Source organism: Atta cephalotes, assembly GCF_000143395.1.
Source record: "Atta cephalotes unplaced genomic scaffold scaffold00045, whole genome shotgun sequence".
NCBI lineage: Eukaryota > Metazoa > Arthropoda > Insecta > Hymenoptera > Formicidae > Atta > Atta cephalotes.
In genome coordinates this window covers 653,634-677,735 of record NW_012130109.1, presented here as the reverse complement: position 1 = coordinate 677,735, position 24,102 = coordinate 653,634, and the positions used below count along the sequence as shown (strand labels likewise).

The following is a 24,102-nucleotide window of genomic DNA, read 5'->3' as shown; positions in this document are numbered from 1 at the left end:
ATATATATATATATATATATATATATATATATATATATATAAAAGAATTTATTGTGAACATAACCGATAATGACGCTCTAGGATGCTTCAAGAAGCAATCCTTGTAATTGAACATGTCATAATACGAGCATTAAGGATAATCGAATTTGCACTCGAGTACAATTAAATAGTATCATGAATCATACACTCAGAGCAACGTACTTACTGCCCCGACGAAAGAGGAGATAAGATAAGAGTTTGGGCGATTAATTACTACGATAACTTGATACAAACAAACCGTAATTGATCGGAAAAAAGTGTTCGTCGATATCTAAGAAAATTATTGATATGGAACTATAAGCATTTACAAGTAGGTGCAAGAAATGTCGGGCAGGTTGATATTACCATTTTATGTTTCCCAAAATACTGAAAGTGACTAGAGAAATCCGAAGAATTAGCTAGACTATGAGAGAACAAATTTTGAACGGCGTATGCTGAATTAGATAGATACGCATCTATTAAGATACAATCAGCATTAGTTTATAACGCGAGGTATAGGGCATTTTATAAATGATATTCATATTGCCTTCCAAAATTTTTGTAGCAATTCTATATGCAAGCACGCAACTAAATTTTGTTTTTCGCATCTTTTCATCCAGACTGGAATGTTATTCTTCCTGCTATGAATTATTCCTGCTTGCGTTATACGCAAGAGCAAGATTTAAGGATTCTAAATATTAAATATTTTGTTACATTCAGAAAATAACACTATACTTTTTATTTAATTGCGCTAATTATCTTCCTCTTCAGAGTCGTATGTAAACGTTCCGTCTGTTTTTTGCGTATATCGCAAGTTTAATAGTAACGATAAACACGATCGTACGTGTTCTCTGTACATAGTAAAAACTAATATATCATAAAATATTAATAAATAGTTGTAAGTTACACTTATGAAGGAATAAAACGACATACACGCGCGAAACTTTTCTAAGTGCATACACAAAGTTATAAAAACGAGTGAAATAGACATTAATTCTTCAAGAGTCGCGGTTGGCTCATATGTGGTGGTCCAGTTAACTATATTATATAAATTAAGATACGCTGGTACTCCTCCTCGTTGTTTTGTTGCTTTCATTTGTCGTCGAATGGATTTAGCAAGCTTGTCGATCACATTCCATCGATAAACTTCAGTGCTGTGATTTCACAACTGTTACGATCACGATTTGTTTGAGAGCACACATCAGACAAAGATAATACTGTCTTGTGTTACCACAGTTTTCCATGTATTTACCATCGCTGATTTATGTAATACATATGACAAACATCGAGCAGGAGTCTCTTGCCACCGATCTCAGTGTTGCGCTAACTACGACTTTAACATTAAACAGTTTTGTAAGAGTTTGTCGCTCTTGTATCATTCATCTTTAAGTTGAGCCTGTATTGTACCATTTATGTGACCTTTATTTACACATTACTCCTATTATTATATAATATTACATTAATTATATTATATTATATGAAAAGAGATAAAAGAAAGACGGCAGTTTGATGATTTTTGTAGTCAATGTTTTATAATCGTCATTTCCGCCACCGTAACGATTATTATTACTGTTATTGTAATAAATCATGAGTATCGATACATTAAAACGATGAGGCATGTGCTCTCGCATATATATATGTCGAGACATATATGTATGTGTGACAATTTCGCGACACGTATGCATGTATGTGTGGGCGCGCGATATGTATGTATGTATGTACGTGTATACATATATATATATATATACACGCAAATATTCATAAATGAATTGAATACGACTAACTTTACGTAGAATGGGAAGAAAAAATTGTTCTGCGTATTAAAATTTTTTAATATAAAAGAATCATTAAGATGAAAGTCCACAAAAAAAAGGAGCATACAATTGAGATATTTAAATTAACATTGTTGTACACAGTGATACAATTATAATATAAGCATATGAATAAAATCTATTAGAAAATATATGCACAAAGTTGTTTGATTTTTGTTTCTGATGTATCTTCGCATTTTACTTGGCGCTTTGCGACACTCAATAGCTGGTATCCTCTGCACAATGTATTTTGCTAGTTCTTCATCGACCTGTGCTCTTGATGTGACAGAACTATGATTGACCGCACGTAACTCACTACTAGATGCACATTACATTGAATTTCAGGAAACTCCTCGAATCGTCCACATAGAAAGAAAACAAAGAAGAATCCACCAAGTACAGGACCTTCTGCAACAACTGCTTCTGTCGCATCGGTAAGATTAACTGATTGTAATATGTCTCAGTGAAAATTAAACGTACATATTTATTCATTATATTACACTAGAGGGTAAATTTTTATAAACATTTTTTAGATAATGCATATTATTTTCTGTGTTTCTTAATATTTTTAAGTTTACTAATTCTGAATTTACAAATTACTCGAAAGGCTAGTGCAAATGTTTGTCTCACTTCGACGCATATAATAATTTTAATATGTGATAAAAAAGATAATCTACTGTTCATATATAGGCACCTACATTAAATCATAGTGGAGCTCTTTTAATGAATAATCAGCCACCAGCGAATTCTACGGGACCAATAACAAAGCCGCCTGTTACTCATCCAAGCAATATCCCTTCGGAATCAGGTATTGTATTAGTGAAGTCATAAAAATTAACTCTAATATATCGATTTGTAATTTTCACATCAGGAATATTTTCTTCTTTTGTAAGATACATTATAATTTAAAATTAAATTTTCTAAGATCTTTCTCGACACTTATACGCTTATTTATCGCATGTATCATATAAATATATTGTAACTATTTTTTGGGGTTAATTTTTTGTTGTATCTATGGTTTTGTTAAGCATTAGCAATGATCATAATTACTGATTTACGAATTTTTTAATCTGTAATAATTTATAGATTATATCCGACAAATTTAGACTTTTCCAGACCACAAACGAAACAAAGTGATGCTTACGGATTTTTTTTTGTCGCTTAAACTGAACTCTGTAAATAAAATTGTTTTATCACTTTTTTGAGAAAATTGAATTTAAAAGTATCAAAAAGGGTATTTTTTGCATTTTTTAATTGAAATACTTCATAAACGTGACGTGATAGAATAATTTTATTTATAGATTTGGGTTCAGTGAGAAAAAAACTGAAGAAGTTATTGTATTTGGCTGCTTTATGCAAAAAGTAACAATTACAATAAAAAGAACAGAACTTAAATCCATAGATGAATGCAATCTTTCACTTTTTGTTCTCGAATTTTTGTCGAATTTTTGACTTTTTAATTTTATTTTTTTACGAATGGGAGAAAAATAGATAAATAGTAGAAGAAAAAATAATGCAATGCATTATTTATTTTTTCGGTAGAATCCAATAGTGCTATTAGTACTTATTCAAATCACATTTTTTGTTAATTATTTAAATAAATTATATTTTGTAATTTTGATATCAGATTTATAATTAGAGTGATCTCACAAATTATTGGATGCAGCAAGTGATTATTTAAATTGCGCTTCAATAAGCGATCTTCAAAAGATTTATCTACGGATTTAAGGTCCTTTTTTTTCGACGCTAGCTAAGACTTATAAAATTATATATTCACCGCTGAGAATGGTTCCAAAATAAGAGTTTCGTATTATAATTGATCATTATATCGATGTTTAATTATTAATACTATTGAATTTTGTACTAATTACCGCGTTGACTCTTAATTGCCTGTGAACTTTTTCTTATTAATTTTATTCTTTCTTTTCACTGTTACTTTCATAAAGCAGCCAATGTAATAAATGACTTTTATAGATTTTTGTTGCTGAAAACACGAATTCCTAAAAGAAATTGCTCTATTTCGTCATGTTTTTCGGGATATTTTAGTTTAAAAAACCAAAAAATGCCATTTTTGATACTTTCAAGTTCAATTTTCTCAAAAATGTGATAGAGCAATTTTATTTATAGATTTATTTTCAACGAACAACAAATCTGTAAAACTCTGTTCCGTTCGTAATATTTAAAATCCATATCAGACAGTGTTATTTATAAATAATTTTTTTTCATTAGCGGTATCTTTAATGACATACAAATTACTAGAAAGAAATACGTGTTATTGAAAAAAGATGTTAATATAAGTGATGAAATATTAAATTAATAGACTATGAGACGTATAAGTGTAAAAATTCTTTTAGGGGGCAATAATAATCAACAGCCTGTCGCAGTGGCTGCTGTTACAACAGGGCAAAGTATACCTGTCGCGAGTCACGCATCTATGCCAGCCCAACCATCACGACCTACAGCTCTGGCTACGGCCGCTCCTGTAAAAAAACCAACACCAACACCACCACCACCGACAACATCTAATCCACCAACTCCGTCGGTCTCTGTACCAACTCCACCGCCTAGCGTCACACCTACAAATACAAATTCTATGACAGCTTCGCCAGCTGTATCTCAACAACCATCGCAGCAGCCAACGTCCATTAGTTCCTTTCCAAATACATCCGTATCCACAGACGGAACAAATTTAAATCAACAACCTGATCTTTTACAGCCATACAATACTTTAGGTATCTATAATTAGATACAATTGGTATTGTTTATAAATACAACGCGTAAAATAATTTTTTATTATATATGAAAAGCAAATACAAAGTTAATTATCTTATATACGTATTTTATGTAGCTTCAGTGCCTACTACACAGTCCTCCATGGATCAAACACTTGCGATCAAGAAGGAGCCTTCATTTATTCAATCACAATCCACCTTGGATCAAACGCTCGCTCTCAAGAAGGAGTCTTCATTTATTCAAACATCTCATACAAATAATACCAATAACAACACCAATCTCAATTTACTACCGGATGTAAAACCTGTGAACATGATGCCGACGAGTATGGCTTCTAATCTGAACTTGGGCAATATCAATATGACAAATTTAAATATGAATTTATCACAAGGATTGGCGGCACATATGTCTATGCACAATCAATTAGAGAATATGATTAATACTACTGCGCCATTGACTAATATACAGAATTCGCATAATGTTACGATGTCGCAGCAGCATTCCAACGGATTTCCAAATACAAAACGTGGAAATTCACCGCCCAATATGCTGAATAATAACGGCATTCCAGGATTAAATATGGGAATGAATATAGGAGGCATGAGTTCGATATTTGATCCCCTTCCTATAGCATCTATGCCGATGCAGATTTCTCAGATTCCCATAAAGAAAGAGGAAAAGCCCTTGCCAATTTCTCAACCTCAACTGACGCAAAAGCCTATGGATGGTTCGTGCATATTTATATATTTATATATTTATAGCATGCTTTTCTTTACACGTAGGCCGCACAAGTACTTATTCATCTTTCCTTAGCTAAAAATACTAGTAAATTGTATACAATTGAAGAAATAATTCAGAAGAATAGATATCAGTATCGCAATAAAAAATCAAAATATATAATTTTATACTAATATATAATATTATATAAAATAAAATAAGATACAAGAAGTAATGCAATATATATTAATATTAGTATGTAGTATAAAGTAATACAATGTATTGATGCATTAATTGATTTAACACTAATAGTTTAATTTTAATAATTCTACGTAAATTACTTTTTTTCTTGCGCTCAATCTTATTTTCATCATAATCTCATTTTTATCGTTTAATATTTTCCGAATTTTGTATTCTTTCTTCATCTTTACTAAAGCTTGAAGTAACAATACTGTTTTTTACATGTTTAATTGCTAATTGCTTACTAACCAGATATATAATACTATTGCTCTAGCAGGAGCTTTTTTTGCAGAAATGAACACCCTAGGAATGCCACCAATGGGTAATCACGCTAGTACTCAATTAATGCCTGAAAAGAAAATGACTCCACCCGATTCAAAGAATCCTGCTGCAAATTTTGCATCAGCCTTTAAAAATAAGGTAAAAAGCCATTTTCTGATCTGAATATTTACATCAAACTATACATGCGAAAAGCATAAATTAATTTTTTAAATATATTATTTTTTATACATGTTTGCTTTATATTGCACGTATATTTTTTTATATTGTGGCGATTGCATTATCATAATCCGTATAAATGATATTTGCGGATTCGCTCTTTGTTCAGATTCCGGCATATGTACGTTTGTACTTTTATTTTGTATACATAAGAAGTTAGACAAAAGGTACACAAGATAAGTAGATTTGTTAGCACGGAGACCTTTATTGTATTTATTGAAAACTATAACTTTTCCAATCGATCGAAAAAATATTTATATTTGTTTTGAGAAAGATCGGTAATGGTAACGAAACTAACTTTTAGTCTTTTGAGAGTGAGGACTTTGCGCAGTCGATGCAAGAAAATAAAAAAGATGGGAAAACAGACAACGAACGGACATTATAATTGTTCTACTTTTAATTTTAATCTTTGATGTAATTCGATTTTATTTCTCAAGTTTTGTTTTTGTTTTTTTTTTATATAGACTGTAGAACAGAATGTAAAGAATGCATCATCTTGGTCTTCCTTGGCGCAAGCTTCGAGTCCTCAATCAGCAGCTGCAGGTAGTAGTATGAAGAGCGCAGCGCGAGACTCATTCCAGGCATTTAAGAAGCAAGCTAAAGAAAAGCAGGATAGGGTTAGTTCCAATAACTTTACAAAATTTTTTTACAAAATAACTATACGTCATATTTTTACAGCTAATATAATAATATTTTCATATTAATATTTGTAAAACAGCAAAGAGCCTTATTAGAGCAACAAGAAATGCGCAGACAACAGAAGGAACAAGCGGAACGAGAGAGATTATTGCGACAGGAGAATGAAAGAAGACGGGAACGAGAGGAAGAGGATGCTCTGGATAAAGTTAGGAAAAATATTGGAGATCAGCAAGGCAATGTTATGACTGCCACGACAAGAACAGAAGAAGTAAAAGCTGTTACTGATACAGATAGCAGTAGTCCGAGTCATTCGTCCAGTCAGGACAAGTCCGCTGCAGAAAGGGAACGTCTAAGGCAACGGGAGCAAGAGCGCCGACGACGAGAAGCGGTAAGTACTTAATATTTTTGGATGATGAAATTTCTATCTGTTGTAATTTTTCAAGAAAAAAATAATAGAAAAAAATTTAATATATAGAAGTAATCATTAAATCAAAATGAACAATATTAGGAATTTGTGTGACTTTATGAAAATCTAATTTTATATAATCGCATGTAAAACGAATTGTTTTTTGTATGATCTGAATATAATTTGATAGATATCTTTATAAAAATAATCAGTTAATATACTTTTATAATATATACTATTTTGAATTTTAATTATTATTACATACAAATGCTAGACAAAGCTGACAATATTATTATAAAAACAAACAGAATATAATTATTAAATGAAATATAATAAAAATAAAATTTATATAACATGACATTAATTTTATTAATTATTACAATTTGATTAATTTATACATTTTACAACTTGCTATATAACTTAAAGTAAATTTGATTGTTTAAGATTTATATAGGGATACATGAAAATATTACTTTTGATGCCCATAATAAAGGGATTTGCGAAGAATAGTTATATTTATCTTTTCAGATGGCTAGCCAAATTGACATGAACATGCAGAGCGATTTGATGGCTGCGTTTGAGGAATCTTTATAATGTTACTATATCCTGTTTATAATAAACCCACAAAAACTTTGCAGAACTCGGACGTATGTTTAGTATTGAGCGATGTTATAGAAATCTTTAAATGTAACGTCAATCAATATAAACAAAAACAACGCAGACAATGAAATCAGATAAATAATAACGATGGCGGTATAAATCGTGTGCTAGTTACAAAATGGTATAGTTGAGTGGTACGGTTGGAACATTTCAACAAAGCCCATTTGATCAGAAGATTCAAACAGTTTTTATTAAAAAACTGGGACAAACTGTATTGTCTCTAGAACGACAGACACTTAAGTGCGACTATGTAATTAGATAAATACTTATATGATACTTCGAAAATGCTACACTGATATTGTGTTACATTTTTCCGGTTTTCATAAGTTTGTACTTTATGTAAATTTGAAAACAACATATGAAAATAAGAGACGTTTGCATGTGATAACCGAATGCGTGCGTAGATACGAATGTCGGCTTGAAGAAAAGTAAAAAAATCGTGTACATTTAGTTAAGTTTTGTATTTTTCCACATTGAGTCATTAATCGTTGGTAGGATTACGTATACAAACGTTTCTGCCAATAATACATGTAATTATTAACTATCATTAATGATGCCCTTGCAAATTTCTTTCTTGATTATTCATATACGCTCTGTAAACACAGAAATATATATAGCTAGGCGTATATGTAAATGATAGAAATATGTAAAATAATACGAACATCTCTAAGAACTTGGTGAATTTAATAATGATCATCACGGCTGTCCACTTGTGACTTCAATTGATCAACTGATCGATCAGAATATTAACAGCGTATACTAACGATTGATTCAAGAATTATTACGAGCCAGCTGGTCGATTCAAAGTTATTCATTAACTCACTTTAGAACAATGTCGTCAATTATTACGAGTAACGATAAGATGATTCTAGAATTGAAGTAGTTTTGATCCTACCAACTATTAGATCAGATTATGTACCTAAGTCTCGGTATACTTTAGGCTCATGGGAAAAAAAATCGTGATGTTGTACGTATTAGGGAAGAACATGTTAGAAAAGAATTATATTTATTCGATTACTAGGATATTTCATGATATAGAAAAATTATTAAAATATAAAAATTTTTTTGGGAAATTTCGGATAAATTTTTTCGTGTAATTTTGTTTTAAAATCTACTCGACATATCATGAACGAGTAGATGAAATATGTTGAACATTTTGGGTATGGTCCAGTTAATGGAGCTGCCCGAACATGGTATGCAAATCGAAAATAAATTCTAACTAAAAAAATTTTTTAAATTTAATTCGCCAGAAAAGTACAAAAAAGTGATTAAAACAAATTTTCATTGTGTATGGTTATTATTATTATCATTAATTAATTTCTTAAAAGTATTTAGATTACACGTTACGACCGTAACGGCATTAATGATATACCAAGTATAAAATAAAAATAGTACTATTATTATATATAAATTATTTGTGTAACTACAATTTTATTTTTTTAGGAACCATAAACTTGTATAGTCTTTATTGTATATATGGCGATACTTATCGGCAATGAGCAATCGTTATGTTGGCACAATTAATTAAAAACTTCGAGGTTTTAAGCAAAATCATGATTTTTATACTATTAAAAAAAAATATGATGATTTAATGGCCGGGATTTAATTGAACGGAGAAGAATAAAGTGAGGTAGGAAAAGATCTTTTTTGATAAATTCAGAATTTTTTCTTTGATAAACGTCATTTCCTCGAGCTCTCTATTACAGATCAAGTGAAAGATTGAAATAACATGATGAAGAATTGAAAAGAATACTAGAATATTATACTATTGATGGAAATGCCAATTTCGAATGTTCATGCCACCATTCACAATCTTATTTTCATTTATATATTGGAGATAAAGGGGAGCTCGTCAGAAAAATAAAAACGATCTTTGGGCAGATACATGCTATTTATTCTTGGGTGTTGTTTGTTTCATATCAATAACGATTTTGCTCTCATTGATCGTTGATCATCAACATCTAGCAATATTAGAATATTTCTGTAATTTTTTGTTTTGATGTGTCTTCGGGCGTAATACGAACGCCTGTTTGCAGTTTTTATCTAATCAAAATTAAGAAGGATCTATGATCTAATTCTTAAAATATACTATCTACACGCTGCGATAGTAATATTCGCGCGATTTAGTATGTACAATGATTTAGTCATCAGTATGTTATTGTTGATGTATACACTTAATAAGGTAGTTCGGTGCGAGATTAACAATTTAGCGATGTATAAAAATTGATAAATATGTGTTTTTTTTTCATATGATATGCAAGGTATTTAATATCATGCAAGGTATTTAGTATCATGCTTAATTTGCAAAAAAACTAAAAAAGAAATTTTTACAAAGAAATGATTTAAATTCAAATAAATTTACGTTTTGTTTCATTTCATAAACTTCGGTTGTCTATATATATGTAAAAAGATTTTCCATTCGAATGGAATTATTAACGATTTAATTTGGACATTATAACTTTCACGATATAATGTTTAGGATAGTAAAATAATAATATAAATTATTGGCAGAAGCTATTGAAAAATCTTTAAAAATTATACTCATAATTTTCTTATTGAGTAAATGTTAACAATACCAATGCATTCAATTTAACGATAAAGTTGCAAAATGTTTCTGTTGATAGTTTGTATTACCAGTTTACTATTATTTCGATATAATGTCCTATAAAAAAATGAATGTTATTTTTGTTTCTTTTTTGTTATTACATATTTCTCATGTGTGCGGTCAGCACAAATGAGCATATTGTTGCGTGACAATGTGTGATAACTAAAACAGAAACAAAAAAAAGATATAAGTGCATGATAGAAAGAAAGGGATAATTAGGAGGGAGAATGAAAGTGTGAAAGAGGAGTGCACGTAATAGATATTAAGATTGTATAATATGTAGCTTGTAATTGTACATACAAGGTGAAATTGGCAGCATTCGGAATACAGAATATCTATGTATAAAATATTAAGTACTAATAATACAAACGTCTATGTATGTGATAAGATTTATAAGAAAGCCGACATATAGATTATATAATCAATTAGGATCTCAGCATAAGTTAGGATATAAACATACACCACCCATATTTCTAAGTAACACCAAAATCACTCAGCTCTGTATCAAAAAGTAATTTTTTATATAAGTTCCCACGAACGCACATCATCTCCAATAGAACACAAATTTTAGCAAACTTACTACTACGATTAACGATAGCGAACATTTAAACTGGTTGTACATAAATAATAACGAAATGAAAAATAAATGGCTGAAGTAAAAGAGTTACTTGATGTTGTTAAATAAGGAGGGAAGGAGAGAAAGAGAGAGAGGTGTGTGTGTGTGTGTGTGTGTGTGTGTGTGTGTGTGTGTGTGTGTGGTGTGTGTGTGTGTGTGTGTGTGAGTGAGAGAGAAAGAGAGATAGAGAGAATGAGTGAGAGAAAGAGCAATTGTTAATTGAGCGTTAATTGCGTTCATGTATCTATATTTCCTTTTTTCGTTGTATCGATGGCGCTAGCTCGTAAAATTACTTTCGTATTTATGTTAAATATAATTTTTTATAAATAAATCGAATTAAAAACTGATTCGTCAAATACTACAGTGAGTTTCAATTTTTCCAATCTTGTAACATAATCTATGTTAGTAAAATATAAAAAATTTGAGATGTATCAAGTTTTTTGACAACCTTAGTTTTCTCTTTTTTTTATTAACGCTTTAGAGGTTACGTAATTAATATTGCACAATACATTTTTTTATTGAATTTTTTTTATACATATATTTGCAATTTTGATTTATACATATATGTATCTATTATAAATTTCTCTACTTATTTAACAACATCAATCTACACTATACACGCGTGCGCGCGCGCACGCACGCACGCACGCACACATGCACACACACATATGCACACACACACACACACATATGCACACATATACACACACACACACACATACACACACACACACATACATATATATTATCTGTACGTTATTAATTATCAGAACGAAATAACAGGTTTCGATATTTGAACTAACGTTAACGTGCAAATGTGAATACAAGAGTTATTATTATAGATTATTAATTGTATATGCATGAGGAACCTTATTCCCTAGTGTGTAATTTTGCATGTTACATAATACATATATGTAAAACAGAGCGGAATGAAACGCGAGTATAAGGAATTTACAGAAAATCGCTAGCCGAGATATAGATATATCAGAAAAAAACACTGTCATGATTTCGTACTTGACAGTAGTTTCTTTCTTTGAATTGCTATGCCGAAATAGTGCAGATGCAGAAAAAAAAAGGTCACGCACTGTGTATACTATTAATATATCCCTAAAGATATGATATATTGTAATCTTCACGAATATGCTAAGGTAATCTTAAGATTTAATTAATTAATAACTAAAATGAAACAAAAACGATATAGTGATAGTGTTTTATTGTGAGACCTCACCTTCCTCCTATGACTGTTGCATGCGCGCGATCCGCAAAGCGATTGGACTTCTAAAGATGGTTTTTGTCTAGAGTTAATTACATTTTGTCACACGATTACTTTTCTTGCTGCGATATCTTGCAAACCTTTTAGAAACCATTCAGTTAATTGTCGAATTATGTCTGAAGAATACGCGTAGATGTTAAGGCAAATAAAGTAGCGTGAAGTTAACTGCAGTGCGTCTTTTATTGATGAAATTCGTAATAAAGTCTTGATTCAGATATTGTGTTGTTTATTAAAACTCCTTTAGTTTCAGAGGTTGCGTGCAAATAAATCAGTGGCATTCACCGGTAATTTCCGTATACATTCATCGAGAGTTTGATTATATAACGAAACCTCGATCTGGCGATCGCTGTAAGAAAGAAAAAAACGATATTCGTTTATCAGTTATAGACTAAAAAAATAGTCATGTTCACAATATAATTGCTCGATAAATTTTGTGTTCTAATTAAGAATCTCGCGCAAATGTACCCTTTCCCTTATACAGCTACAGCCTTACGTGCAGCCTGTTTATGTACCTTTGCGAATGTTGGATGCATTCCAATACGAAATCGCATTTCAGAATTTTGCGAGACACTTTTTAAGAATTTAATCCAATTTGTTTAGAGACTTGCAGTTTTTATGTTATATATTTTTTGTATTTTATAATTTTATATATTGCATCTCCACATATCTAACTAGGCTGTTATAAACGTAATCTGAAATCTTATCTGTCAAATAGGATTTGACTCTCCCGATTCAAAGTAAATACTTCCAAGTCTCAATGCTACTTCTAAAATGTTAACACCTGGCGACTCGTAAATGTCTCGAGACTGAAATTGGACAAATATTGTTACAGTCAATTTTATGCATTTCATAAAAATTTTATAAAAAGTATCATTAAAAAATTTCATAAATAGCTTCATAAATAATATAATTTTAGTCTAATATGTCGATTTTCTACAATGTTTATCCGTCCAATATCATATGCGCGCTGATCTCATTGAGATATTCAATTATTGCGAGAGGAATATTTTCCTATCTTTTATTACTCTTTACATTAATCAGGTATCCTTTCTTAAAGCTAATTTCAATTTCTTCTTCCAAGATAGAATCCAAGATCGGATCAATGATCATTTTGTAGAATCTTTTCGGCGCTGGAACGGCAGGATCCTCTAATATTCTTAATTCATAACTAATAAATTAAAATTATAAGATTAATATTCTTTTAATGTTTCTTTCAATGCTTCATATAACGAGAACATACTCGTGTTATACACCTAATATATAGTTTAGCATCAGTGCTCCATCAGTGTTCCTTTGCAAAGATTGGGATACCATTTTGTCATGCTTTCCAGCAAATCCGATTTTCCTTAAGAACTTCCTTAAAATTTATAAAATTCGATTTTTCTCTACGGAATTAAAATCTTGATAATTTTTTATGTATAATTAGCTTAAAATTTGACACGATTATGTTTTAACACTGTATTTTATACATGTATGTATGTTTTAACATTATATTTTTATACTCGTAAAACAAGAATACACTTCTGCAAGAATAAAAAATCTATAAATAAAACTTCTGTTATTTTTATTTTTCAGTTCCTAGATATTTTTCATTTGTTTTTTATTGTTCGTAAAATTTTTGAAATCGATTTAAACTATTTAAAGTAATTTTATCGTAATTTTAGGATATAAATTATAGCAGTTCAATTCAAAGCGAACTTGATCATTCCCTTTTCCAGCTGGAATGCGCGATGATACTGGAATCCTCAGCTTTTACGGCTTTTATTAAACTTTGTCTGATATATGGTCGTGCTAGTAAATATCTAGAAGATATCATCCTTCATATAATAATTAACCACAAGCCTCGGCACGTCGTATATAAGAAGTTTATGAACACTTCTTTAATATCGTCTATCTATTTAATATCACTATCTTGTAATAATTAATTGAATTTGTCGTGTAAATTCTTCAATGAAAGATTAAAACATTTTGTTTTATTATAAATACATTTAACAAATAATGAAATTTATTGTATAGTTTCTGGTATTTTTATCTCATTTCGTATTGTCAAATATTATTTTACCTTGGCGGCACCAATTTTGAGCACCTTGTCTCTAATTGCATCGAAGTCTTCCTTTTGCCCGATGTTTGCCTAAATAATCAGTAAATTCTTCTAATCGATTTGTTCTAAAAAGGAATTACGTAATTACAAAAATTCTTACCATAACTTGATCCCTTTTCTTTCAATCACAACAATATGCAAGAGGTATCTAAATCACCGTTATGTGTTAGAATTATTTTTCCTTTTAACTCTAATATCTTTTACAATCTTGTTTTCGACAGAAATTTAAACACTAAATTAACGAGAAGAAAACAGCTGATAATAATAACGGTACTCAGTAATAAAGTTCGTTGCGTTTCCATTTTAAATGGAGTAATTTTGTTGATCCTCGGATTAAGGACGAACATCACTGTGACGGTCAAAAAAAAGATTTGTGAATTTCTTTGTGAAAACTAATAGTTTGTATGAATTATTGTCTTTATATATTCAAAGTACGTACATTTACGAAGTTATTACAAAAAATTCATTAAATAATATTAATATTTCTAGCCTCAATGCTCATTGATGCATCTCATTTGGAAAAACATGGGTGCACGGGCGTTCGAACGAGAGCTCTAAAATAAAATATTTTTTTTATTTTATATGAGTGTAGTTTCAATTAAGCGTACTGATTTTTTGATAAAATAATTTTAGACAAAATGGTGCTGTTTTAAAAAAAAGATTTGTTATTTTGCGAAAAAACTCGTTACTTTATTGTTTTATTGTTTTTCAAAAATTAATAATCCGATTGAAAAATTCGTACGTTTAACTAAAAGACAATTTTGTCGTAAACATTCTGTCCAAAATTCGTCATTCAGATAAAAATTGACCGAGATATGTGAGCGTCCAATTACAGAAACGTTTCGAGAAAAACGTATTTAAAATTTTACAACCGATTGGTTTGCATCTAACCACGTGTGCTACTTCATCACATATTTGCTATAATTCCATTACGAATTTTAATATAATATTTTAGGACTTCAGGACATATTTTTAAGACTTCAAGTAATGCAAAAAAGAAAAAAATCGATTTTTTGAACCCATCACAATGGGTTCCCCTTTAAGGCGCCTCTAGACAATGATTAATATTTATGTGAACTTTGCACATATTCGCTAAATATTGGTCTATATTCAATATGGATAATTATGTATGTCAAGTCTGTGTATAATATTTGCTAATGTTGGCGAATTATATCGATCGCCTTTGATAATCTTTGGCTTCATTAACTGTAATGTTATCGATGTATCAAGATTTTTCTAAATAAGACATCATCTAAATAGATTTTTTTCTATCATATTTATTATCATATTTTCTTATAATTTTGTGTTCGATTGATAGATGTGACATAGATGTGGCATAGTGATAATTAAAAAAAGACTCAAGAATAGAGCGCATCATAGGCCTTTATAAGTAGAACATTGCTCAATCTATAATCTACATACATACATATACATATATTATAACAGGATATACTTTATAAATATCGTTTAACTTTGTAATAATCTCTCCGCTAGTAGATCGCAACATTTATTGACATTACATTAATAATTATTACCAGTATTATTCATTGACAACTGCAAGTTTCTTGCAAGATTGGAAAGCGTTTCTTTATCACAACTGTAGAACAATGATTGCGATAAATCTTGCAATATATACTGGTATATTATAATTGTTGTACCTGTATTATATTCAACAAAAGCAATACTAATCGAATTTGTCAAAGAGAGAGCTGAACATTTTTTCATATATGAATATTATATATTTATAAATTACATTAAATATAGCATCTGAATTAGCAATTGATAAATTGAAGAGTGCATAAGAGTGCATAAACCGATAAAAGTATAGATAATAAGTTAACAAAGGAAGAATAAGTGTCAGGCTGTATACATCTAGCGAGTGTCTGTATATAGCGATTTTATTTTACATTCAATACCATTAATTAGAGATTTAAGAAATAATAATGTCGAATAAATAACTTTATATCATTGTTACATCGATAATACATTTAAAGAGAATTAAGTTAAATGTGTCATGACATTTATAGATTTAATATCTCTCTATTATAATAGAATTTTTTAAAAATAAAAGTACTTGAGAACAAAAACAATTTACACACAAAGTATCAATTTGAATATGGTAAATTTTAACGAGGAAAAAAATAACAAGAAATGTACAGGAATATCACGATCCTTTTCTGAAAATATAGCTTCACAAATTCCTTTTTATTCTTAATAAAGAATAATGATAAAGAATAATATATTTCTATAACTTAAAGATTCGATACCAATGAAAGGCTGGATTATACAGCTTCGTGCGATTTATATCAATATTGCCAAAATGTCTCATACGATTTCTGATTATGTATTCGCGCAGGCACTTGATAACTCGGTCTGATCAAGACTTTTCGTGCTCTCATTAATACACGAATACTTTCATTATTATTCAACTGACAACGGGATACTTGCTTAATGTCTGCCCGAAATGCTTTCGCTTAAAGAGAATTGACTGTGTTCGTTATTTAGTTAAATAACCTAATTTTATACCTCGAGATCATTCATGGCTTCATAAATGGTATTACTGATGGAATTGAAGCTAATGGCAAATTAAGAATTCAGGAATATTATCTCTTTTTGTTAAATATCAACTATTTAGACGTGTAGTTTACTCAAATCATTCAGGAATGATTTTGGTGTAATTATATGGGATGAACCTATAAAAATAAATATTTTATAGTAGATAAATTTTCAATCGTGCTTTGGTTATAAATTATTTTTTATCTCAAATAGACATTGGATACAAAAAATTCTTACCAATTATGACTTCCCAATTTTTTAATGCGTTTGTAACTTCATATGCACATCGTATTTCAGAGAAGCACATACCTCCAACTATAAAAACAATCAAACGAGGAACATTTTTGATGGTCTGTTGACCTTTATCTTTGTGCCAGTGTCCATATCGTGCGCTACAAGTTTGCAAATTATTAATATTTTTAAAAATCTAATAAAAAACAAATTGATTTGAATAAAGAAAAAATATTATTACTGTAAAAATATTATTACCTGGTTGGTGCATGATATCCTGAACTAGCTGCACGGCCGGCAAGAAACGGAAAATGTTTAGAATCAAGTTTATCCTCAATGGAATCCTCCATAACGTCCTTGATGACTGGCGTCCAACGACTCATTTGGTAAGTTTGCTCTGTGATTCTTTCCTTGCGTGGTACCGTATACAACTTTTTACGATTGCTCTGTAAAACAACATTGTAAAAAATATAATTAAATCATTATTTAAAATGCTACTCTAAAATTTTTTAATATGAGATATGATTTGCAACTTTTAACTTACATCTACAACAACATTAATGCCGAGATTTGCCATATTGACAATAGTCTGTTTATCATCAACAGATACTTGGGCATGGTGAACTAAACGATTAAGATTTTCATCGGTGATGCCGTTTTTGCTGATGACATATAAAGCTATAATGCGTAATTTATCCAAATGATTTACAGTCTGATCAAGTAAAATTGGTGTGATATTCCTCATATGATCTTTGATACGTTCGCCTTCTGCATCAGTACCCATGGCTAAGTCCTAGAATACGATTAAAAATATTTATAATTAAAAAATATCTCTTATTAAATGGATTATAGGATAGTGATTATGATATTACGCACTTGCTCCACTTTACAAAGTTTATCTACATTTCCTTGATAACGTTTCATGCAATCTTCAGCTAATTGTAAATGTGTAGCATATTTGCTCAATTCTTTTTGATATTGCGGCATCTTTTTGATCATTTGCGACAAGTCTCGCATACTTTGCTTATCGCCCTGCGGCATTCTTTTTGATTCTGTAAACTTTTTCAAATTTTTAGTGACGTTCCTGAAAAATAACGTTTTATTGTTACAATATTCTTTATAATTATTAATCTTTTGAGGAAAGATTAAAACTTATATTTATACATACTGAGAGACTACGGCAATATGTTGATGTCTGAGTTCAACCCATAAATCATCATTTTCATCTAACAATACTTCTTTTTCTTGACCCGCTGTTGCCTCAAATCTATTTAATATTATATGACATTAAAGTTTTATTTTAAATTTGTGCAAAATAGTTGCGTTAAATATATTTACTTACCTGTAGACATCATTATCAATGTCTAGCAAATCATATGCCATAGCTTGCAGTGTAAGTTCATGTAGTAAAGGTGAGACGCAATCAAATCCTCTATCTAAAATCAATAATTGAGAACGAGCTTTCTCAGGTCCTTCTCCCATTGTTGGTTCATCGGCTTTATACGCATCTAGTTTCTGTTGCACCAATTGAGCGAGTTCAACATTGCGGTCGAAGTCACTATGATACATATTAATAGCATTTATTTAATGCTATCAAAAATTGTGTAATTATTCTTTATCAACAAGAGGAGAAATTGCAATTAACAAGTTATTAAATCACATTTAAGATCGAAATTACCTGCGATATCTAACTGATGGATATTCTCCAAGTGTGGCGCAAAGTGTTGCAATTTGTTCAGCAATACGCTCCATATTGGCTGATCTCAGATTAAAGAAAGAGGGGTTGTAAAAGCAAGCGAAAGTTTCACGCGAGTCCAGTGAGAAGACCTAAGAAAATAGCAGATTCAGTTTTGCGATATTCTCAATACGATAAAAAAAATAAATTTAATTACAAAGTTTTGTACTTGAAGCAAAATAAATAAGCATGCCAATTAGTAACTTAAAAAAAACAAAATCGGGCTATACGGATAATTCGATTAGTGATCACACTACAAGCATGTACGTACAACATGCAGATATTTTGAGTCAAAAGGAAAAGTGGTGTGAAGAAGACTTTCCTCAACAAGAAGTCTATATCGCCTAATCTTTTGCAATCTAAAAGTAAACTGACGATCCGGAAAAAGCAGAGAAATCTCTAAGCTTGTGAATGTTCGAAGATTGAAGACAAATTTCGCGCTCTAGAGCTACAACTAGCGTCTATTATTTTCGTCTGCTTAATCGTCACCTGCGATTCGTACGGCAAGAATGCGATGTTGATCTCTTTGAGGGTTTTGATCTTTTTAGCAGCAAGAGACTTGCAGATTTCATTGAACAGCTCCTCCGGGCATACTGGCATCAATTGCAAGCATGAATGCATTCTGATTATTAGTATGTGCTTGTTTATGAATAATGTAAAAGGCTCAGAGGATGGACTGGACAGATCGGATGAGAGGATAACGCTATCAATATCGTCCCGATTTACATCCAGATCCGTGCGATAATATTAAATTTACGTGATTAAAGACCGAGAAGTGAACATAGAACGCGTGAAGGAATAATTATTTTATAGCGTTTTGTATATGTGTCTCTGTACGTGTGTGTATGTCCACCACCATGAAGGATGAAACGGTCAAACATTTTTTTTTGCCATAGTGTTCGTTGCTTTACCTGCTCTTCATATGGTATGAAAGCGATGTTGATCTCTTTTAGTGTCTTTATGTGCTTAGCTACCAGCGAGTGACACAATTCTTTGAACAACTCGTCAGGGCATGCTGCAAAGAGATATACTGAGTATGTCAAAACACGAGAAATTAAAAAGAAATCGAACCGATAATTTTGTACGATCTTTCTTCTCAAAACATCAGTGAGTTTATTAATTTATATTATGAGAGAATCACTAAACCCGTATCGTTGTGAATTTAGATGATCGGATACCTTCGCATGGAGACCTGTTGTGGGAATCAGTAGGATATATAAATAGGTTTAATTTCGAAACGAATTTCGAATAACTTGAGCAAAATATTTAAGATGTCTAATTATATGTATCATCATTCAATATATTAAAAATTAAGAGTCAAGTATTAAAAATGATTTAATAAATTAATAACTAAAGCTTATAACTAAAACCATGTTATAATAAATTTAAATTTGAGTAAATATTAATTCGTACTGAATTATATTTAAATAATCTATACATACTATATGAATAAATTATAAAATTGATAAAAAAAAACGATCGAGATAATTCTATACTAATTCATTTAAAAAGAATTTTTTTTCGAAACTTCTGAGAAGTAGTTAATTTTCATTCTACTTTTTGCTTTTTCTATTTTTCTATTTTTCTATTTTTACAGACAATCTACGAAATTGCGCAGTCTTTCGAAAAAAAAATATATTGGATAATTTGGATTCATTTTTGGAAGAGGATATCCTTAGAGAATATAGGTTTAAATAGGAAATACCTTCTGTGAAGTATACATGGGCGACTTTGTAAGTTGTTCTTGTCGGATTACTGAAGTCATCAATCAATTTCTGCACCGATGAATTACAAGGTGTAATGAGGTAAATGGCTTCCATCGTTGGCAGAGGTTCGCGCTTCTTATTGATATCCTCCACCAAGGTGATACCCTGAGCGCTGATATCGTGCATCTTGCAGCAAGCGGACACCATTCTCATTGCAAGTTGATCCACTACCAAGATTCGCCATTCTACCCCACCTGTTGACTTCTTCTTTTGCTTGATCACCTCGTTCATAATCTCTGCGACATGAGAGAATTAATTATCCCGATGATAAATTCGCGCATAGAGAATTGCGAATTTATATTGAACGCTACCTGGGGCTAGGATAATTACTTCAACTCAGGCAACAATATAAGAATTAAGTAATTGAAACAACTATTAATTATAATTATAATTTTATATTTTGCAAAATTTCAAACACATAAAATTTTAATAAGTAGATTTTATGAGCAATTTTATCTCTTTTTAACAAAATGCAAGTTATAAAAGAATATTCTTTGCTGCAATTTACAAAAGTGTATTTTTTATATCACACTTGGTAATAGAGAAATCAATATTTTAGTAATTACATTTTTCTCGCACTATATACATATTAATTCGTGTTTCATTGAATATATGAAACAAATGATATGAACCAAACGAATACGTATCGTTTATTTGCTTCAACGACACAACTCAATAAGTATTATTTTTTTAACAAAAAAAGAATAAAAATACAAAAAAAAAGGAAAATTAATACGAAACTGATATCTGTAATGATTTAAAATATTCAAACTTATTTTCTAGAAAATTTGTTTGTGTTATAGCAAATTAATGGCGATAACTAAATAAAAAAAAATATATTATTTCAATCAGTTAACTTCCATTTGTTGATCATGTTATTCAAGTCTAAATGTTAACACAATATTCTGTTTGCATCTATGACTACTACTCTTCTATTGGAATTTTCGAATAATATACTGTTACATTAACTTTTTAATTCTGTGAGGACAAGATTACTGTAAAGAAGTTTATAATATTGAATGATTGTAAGTTGCTATTATCTACTGAGGATGATTTTATGAGAATCGAAACGTTTGGAATTTCAAATATATTATAATATATAAATCTGAATTTGTTACACTAATAACTTGTTCAACAAGGCTGATTTTATTGGCCTTTATTGCTTATTTGAAATTTTTAATTCTTTGAGCTTTTGGAGATTTTAGAGGCATTAATTGCAATAATTGACTTGATAATTGCTATCTAAGATCTTTTGTTTAATACTAGAACTGATAGTGACTTTTTGGTTGCGCTAATATTTCAGTTTTTTTCTTTTATATTCGATATAGGAATATAAAAATATCGAAAATTGTGAACATAAAATAAATAGTTCTACCAATAATATCAAAGTAATTTTTCATAAAACAAAAATGAGAGTAGGAAATAAAAAAAAATTGATTTTGGTGATTTTAGTGAGATACTAAAATTATATTCTTTAAACTTTGCCAGCTCTAGTTTAAATAATATAATCAGATTATTAACGTTTGAAAAGTAAAAGATACGAGTTTAATTTTCTTATAATATTATTTTATTCAAGAAAACAAATTAAAAATCAGGGGAAATTAATTGTAACTCCAACGAAAATGAGCAAGCATTATTAACTTTTCACACGAGTCATTAACAGCTGTTGATCGCAATGATTGATTGATAATTAACCACGCTGACGAACTAAGAAATCCTTTGACGTTTTCCAACACGTATATTGATCGTCTTTACAGAGAGATGACGTCACTATGTACAGGCATGTATCAACGAAGTCGCAAGCCCCGTTTTTTTTTATATTCTCATAAGTAAAAAGAATTATTTATACGTGTACAAGATACGTAAAAAGATCTTTCTTAATCTCTAGTATAGAAGATAAAATTTTGCGATTTTCAACATCATAAACGATATATAAAAAAAAAAAAACAAAAGGATCTTTTTAGTCAGATCACTTCTAAGAAATTTATATGAAAATCAGATAATTAATTTCTAAAATATTTTTGATAAAAAAAAAGTTCAAGTCAGTAATATTATACTGTATTATATTATATCTAATACAATCAAATAATTTTGCTTTACGGAAGTTTCTATACTGAAATAATATAAAATCTTTATTTTGTATTAATATTTACGGAATATTTAATTCATTTAATATTTTCACGCTTTTAAAAACTACGCGTATATAACGTAAAATTATTCTGTGATTTGCAAATATATTGATTTTACAAACGTAGAAATGCAATAGCAAATTAAATAGATAGTTTCATTTACACACATTTTGATAACATCTTGAAATCGACATGAACTGCTCATGAAAAAGCAACAGTTTTATCGAAGAAGGTGCGCCGTAAAAATACGATCGAAAATCTCAGATAGTGAATCATCGCTGAATGAATATTTGGTATTTTTGCCAAATTTTTAATAAGTTAAACACAAGTTAAATTTAATATAATTGAAACGAGCGTTTCCTCCAATTCTTTTACAACATCAGATAATCGCGCGTCTACGAACAATGATTGTCGTAAGAATGTAAAGGTTTTTCACAAAAATGTCCGTATTCTTTACATTTGCACCTCGATATTCGTCAATTCGTCAATTGTACAGATACTAAATCCGATAACAATTCCGATAATAAGCTCAGTTTTTGACGTCGCAAGCACGCAGAAATGATTTGTGTTTAGGTGAGATGATCGTAAAAAGGTATATTTTTCGATATTTAGCATCGAGAATTGAACTCGATAGTGCACCGATCGCGAGGTCAGAATTCTCGCAAGATGTTCACGCTCGGGAGCAGCGTTTGACATTTCTCCGTCGTCTAATGTCTCCGGTTCCAGTCACCCGATGAAATCATCGGGGGAGTGTGTACGCCCAATCAAAACGGATCTCTTGACGTGATTGCGAGATCGGCTGACGCGAGATCGATGCGATCGAGACGCCGCGCGAGTCGCTTGATGATGACGCGCAATAATGTTTACAAATAAATCCTATGCCCCGCGAAATTAACGCTTTTTTTACGTTACTCACTTTGACCGACTTGTCCCTTGAGCGCCATTTTGACAGAACTAACTATCGGTTCGTTCGCCAGATGGCGACGCGCGAATCGCGATGCGCTGATAATCTCCGAGTTGCGGCGCGAAGTTGGCCGAGTTTCGCTTCAATCGGCACCTGCGCACACGAGGAGCACTCAGAACTTACAATTAGGACGCGCCACTGCTCATTATTATTAGCAGGGTTGAGTAAGTTAATGTTTTTTTAACTGAATAAAATTAAAGTTAATGGTTTTATAAAATTAATAAAGTTAAATTAAAAGTTGAAGGAATAAAAAATTAACGTAAGTTAAGTCAATATTGAATTAACTTAAGTTAAAAAAAAAGTTAATTTAAAAAAAATTATTTTTTAGATCATAATGTCCTAATTTTTCTTAAAATGAGATTAAATAACTACAATATAGATATTATTAAGTAAATTAAATTTTT

The 24,102-nt window shown here is 30.3% G+C and overlaps 3 protein-coding genes across 3 annotated transcripts in view; 1 reads left to right on the top strand and 2 right to left on the bottom strand.

Annotated features, from left to right (window-relative positions):
- The window catches only part of LOC105622481 (bromodomain-containing protein 2-like), a 33,385-nt gene extending 25,729 nt beyond the window's left edge, over positions 1-7,656 (top strand). Inside the window, exons 13-20 of the mRNA XM_012203899.1 lie at positions 2,175-2,263; positions 2,520-2,637; positions 4,184-4,561; positions 4,678-5,289; positions 5,794-5,939; positions 6,482-6,634; positions 6,736-7,044; positions 7,591-7,656. Of these exons, the coding sequence (XP_012059289.1) occupies positions 2,175-2,263; positions 2,520-2,637; positions 4,184-4,561; positions 4,678-5,289; positions 5,794-5,939; positions 6,482-6,634; positions 6,736-7,044; positions 7,591-7,656 (1,871 nt within the window). The remainder of the gene's footprint in view (positions 1-2,174; positions 2,264-2,519; positions 2,638-4,183; positions 4,562-4,677; positions 5,290-5,793; positions 5,940-6,481; positions 6,635-6,735; positions 7,045-7,590) is intronic.
- A 4,838-nt stretch (positions 7,657-12,494) lies between these two features.
- On the bottom strand, positions 12,495-16,858 carry LOC105622480 (argininosuccinate synthase). Its single transcript, XM_012203898.1, is given in 16 exon segments — positions 12,495-12,562; positions 12,682-12,786; positions 12,894-12,943; positions 12,945-12,977; positions 12,979-13,024; positions 13,129-13,182; positions 13,185-13,384; positions 13,470-13,541; positions 13,543-13,561; positions 13,875-13,933; positions 13,935-14,013; positions 14,016-14,082; positions 14,084-14,110; positions 14,279-14,347; positions 14,398-14,514; positions 16,844-16,858. Coding segments are annotated over 16 exon segments (1,080 nt in total).
- Positions 16,859-16,948: 90 nt separating this feature from the next.
- On the bottom strand, positions 16,949-23,678 carry LOC105622449 (protein ROP). The gene is made up of 11 exons (XM_012203867.1): positions 23,651-23,678; positions 20,545-20,841; positions 19,751-19,854; positions 18,783-18,931; positions 18,447-18,662; positions 18,273-18,371; positions 17,981-18,188; positions 17,649-17,897; positions 17,363-17,550; positions 17,111-17,265; positions 16,949-17,010 (listed from the first exon to the last, which is right to left on the bottom strand). The coding sequence occupies exons 1-11, from the start codon at positions 23,676-23,678 to the stop codon at positions 16,949-16,951; spliced, it is 1,755 nt and encodes a 584-aa protein (XP_012059257.1).
- Positions 23,679-24,102: the final 424 nt, after the last annotated feature.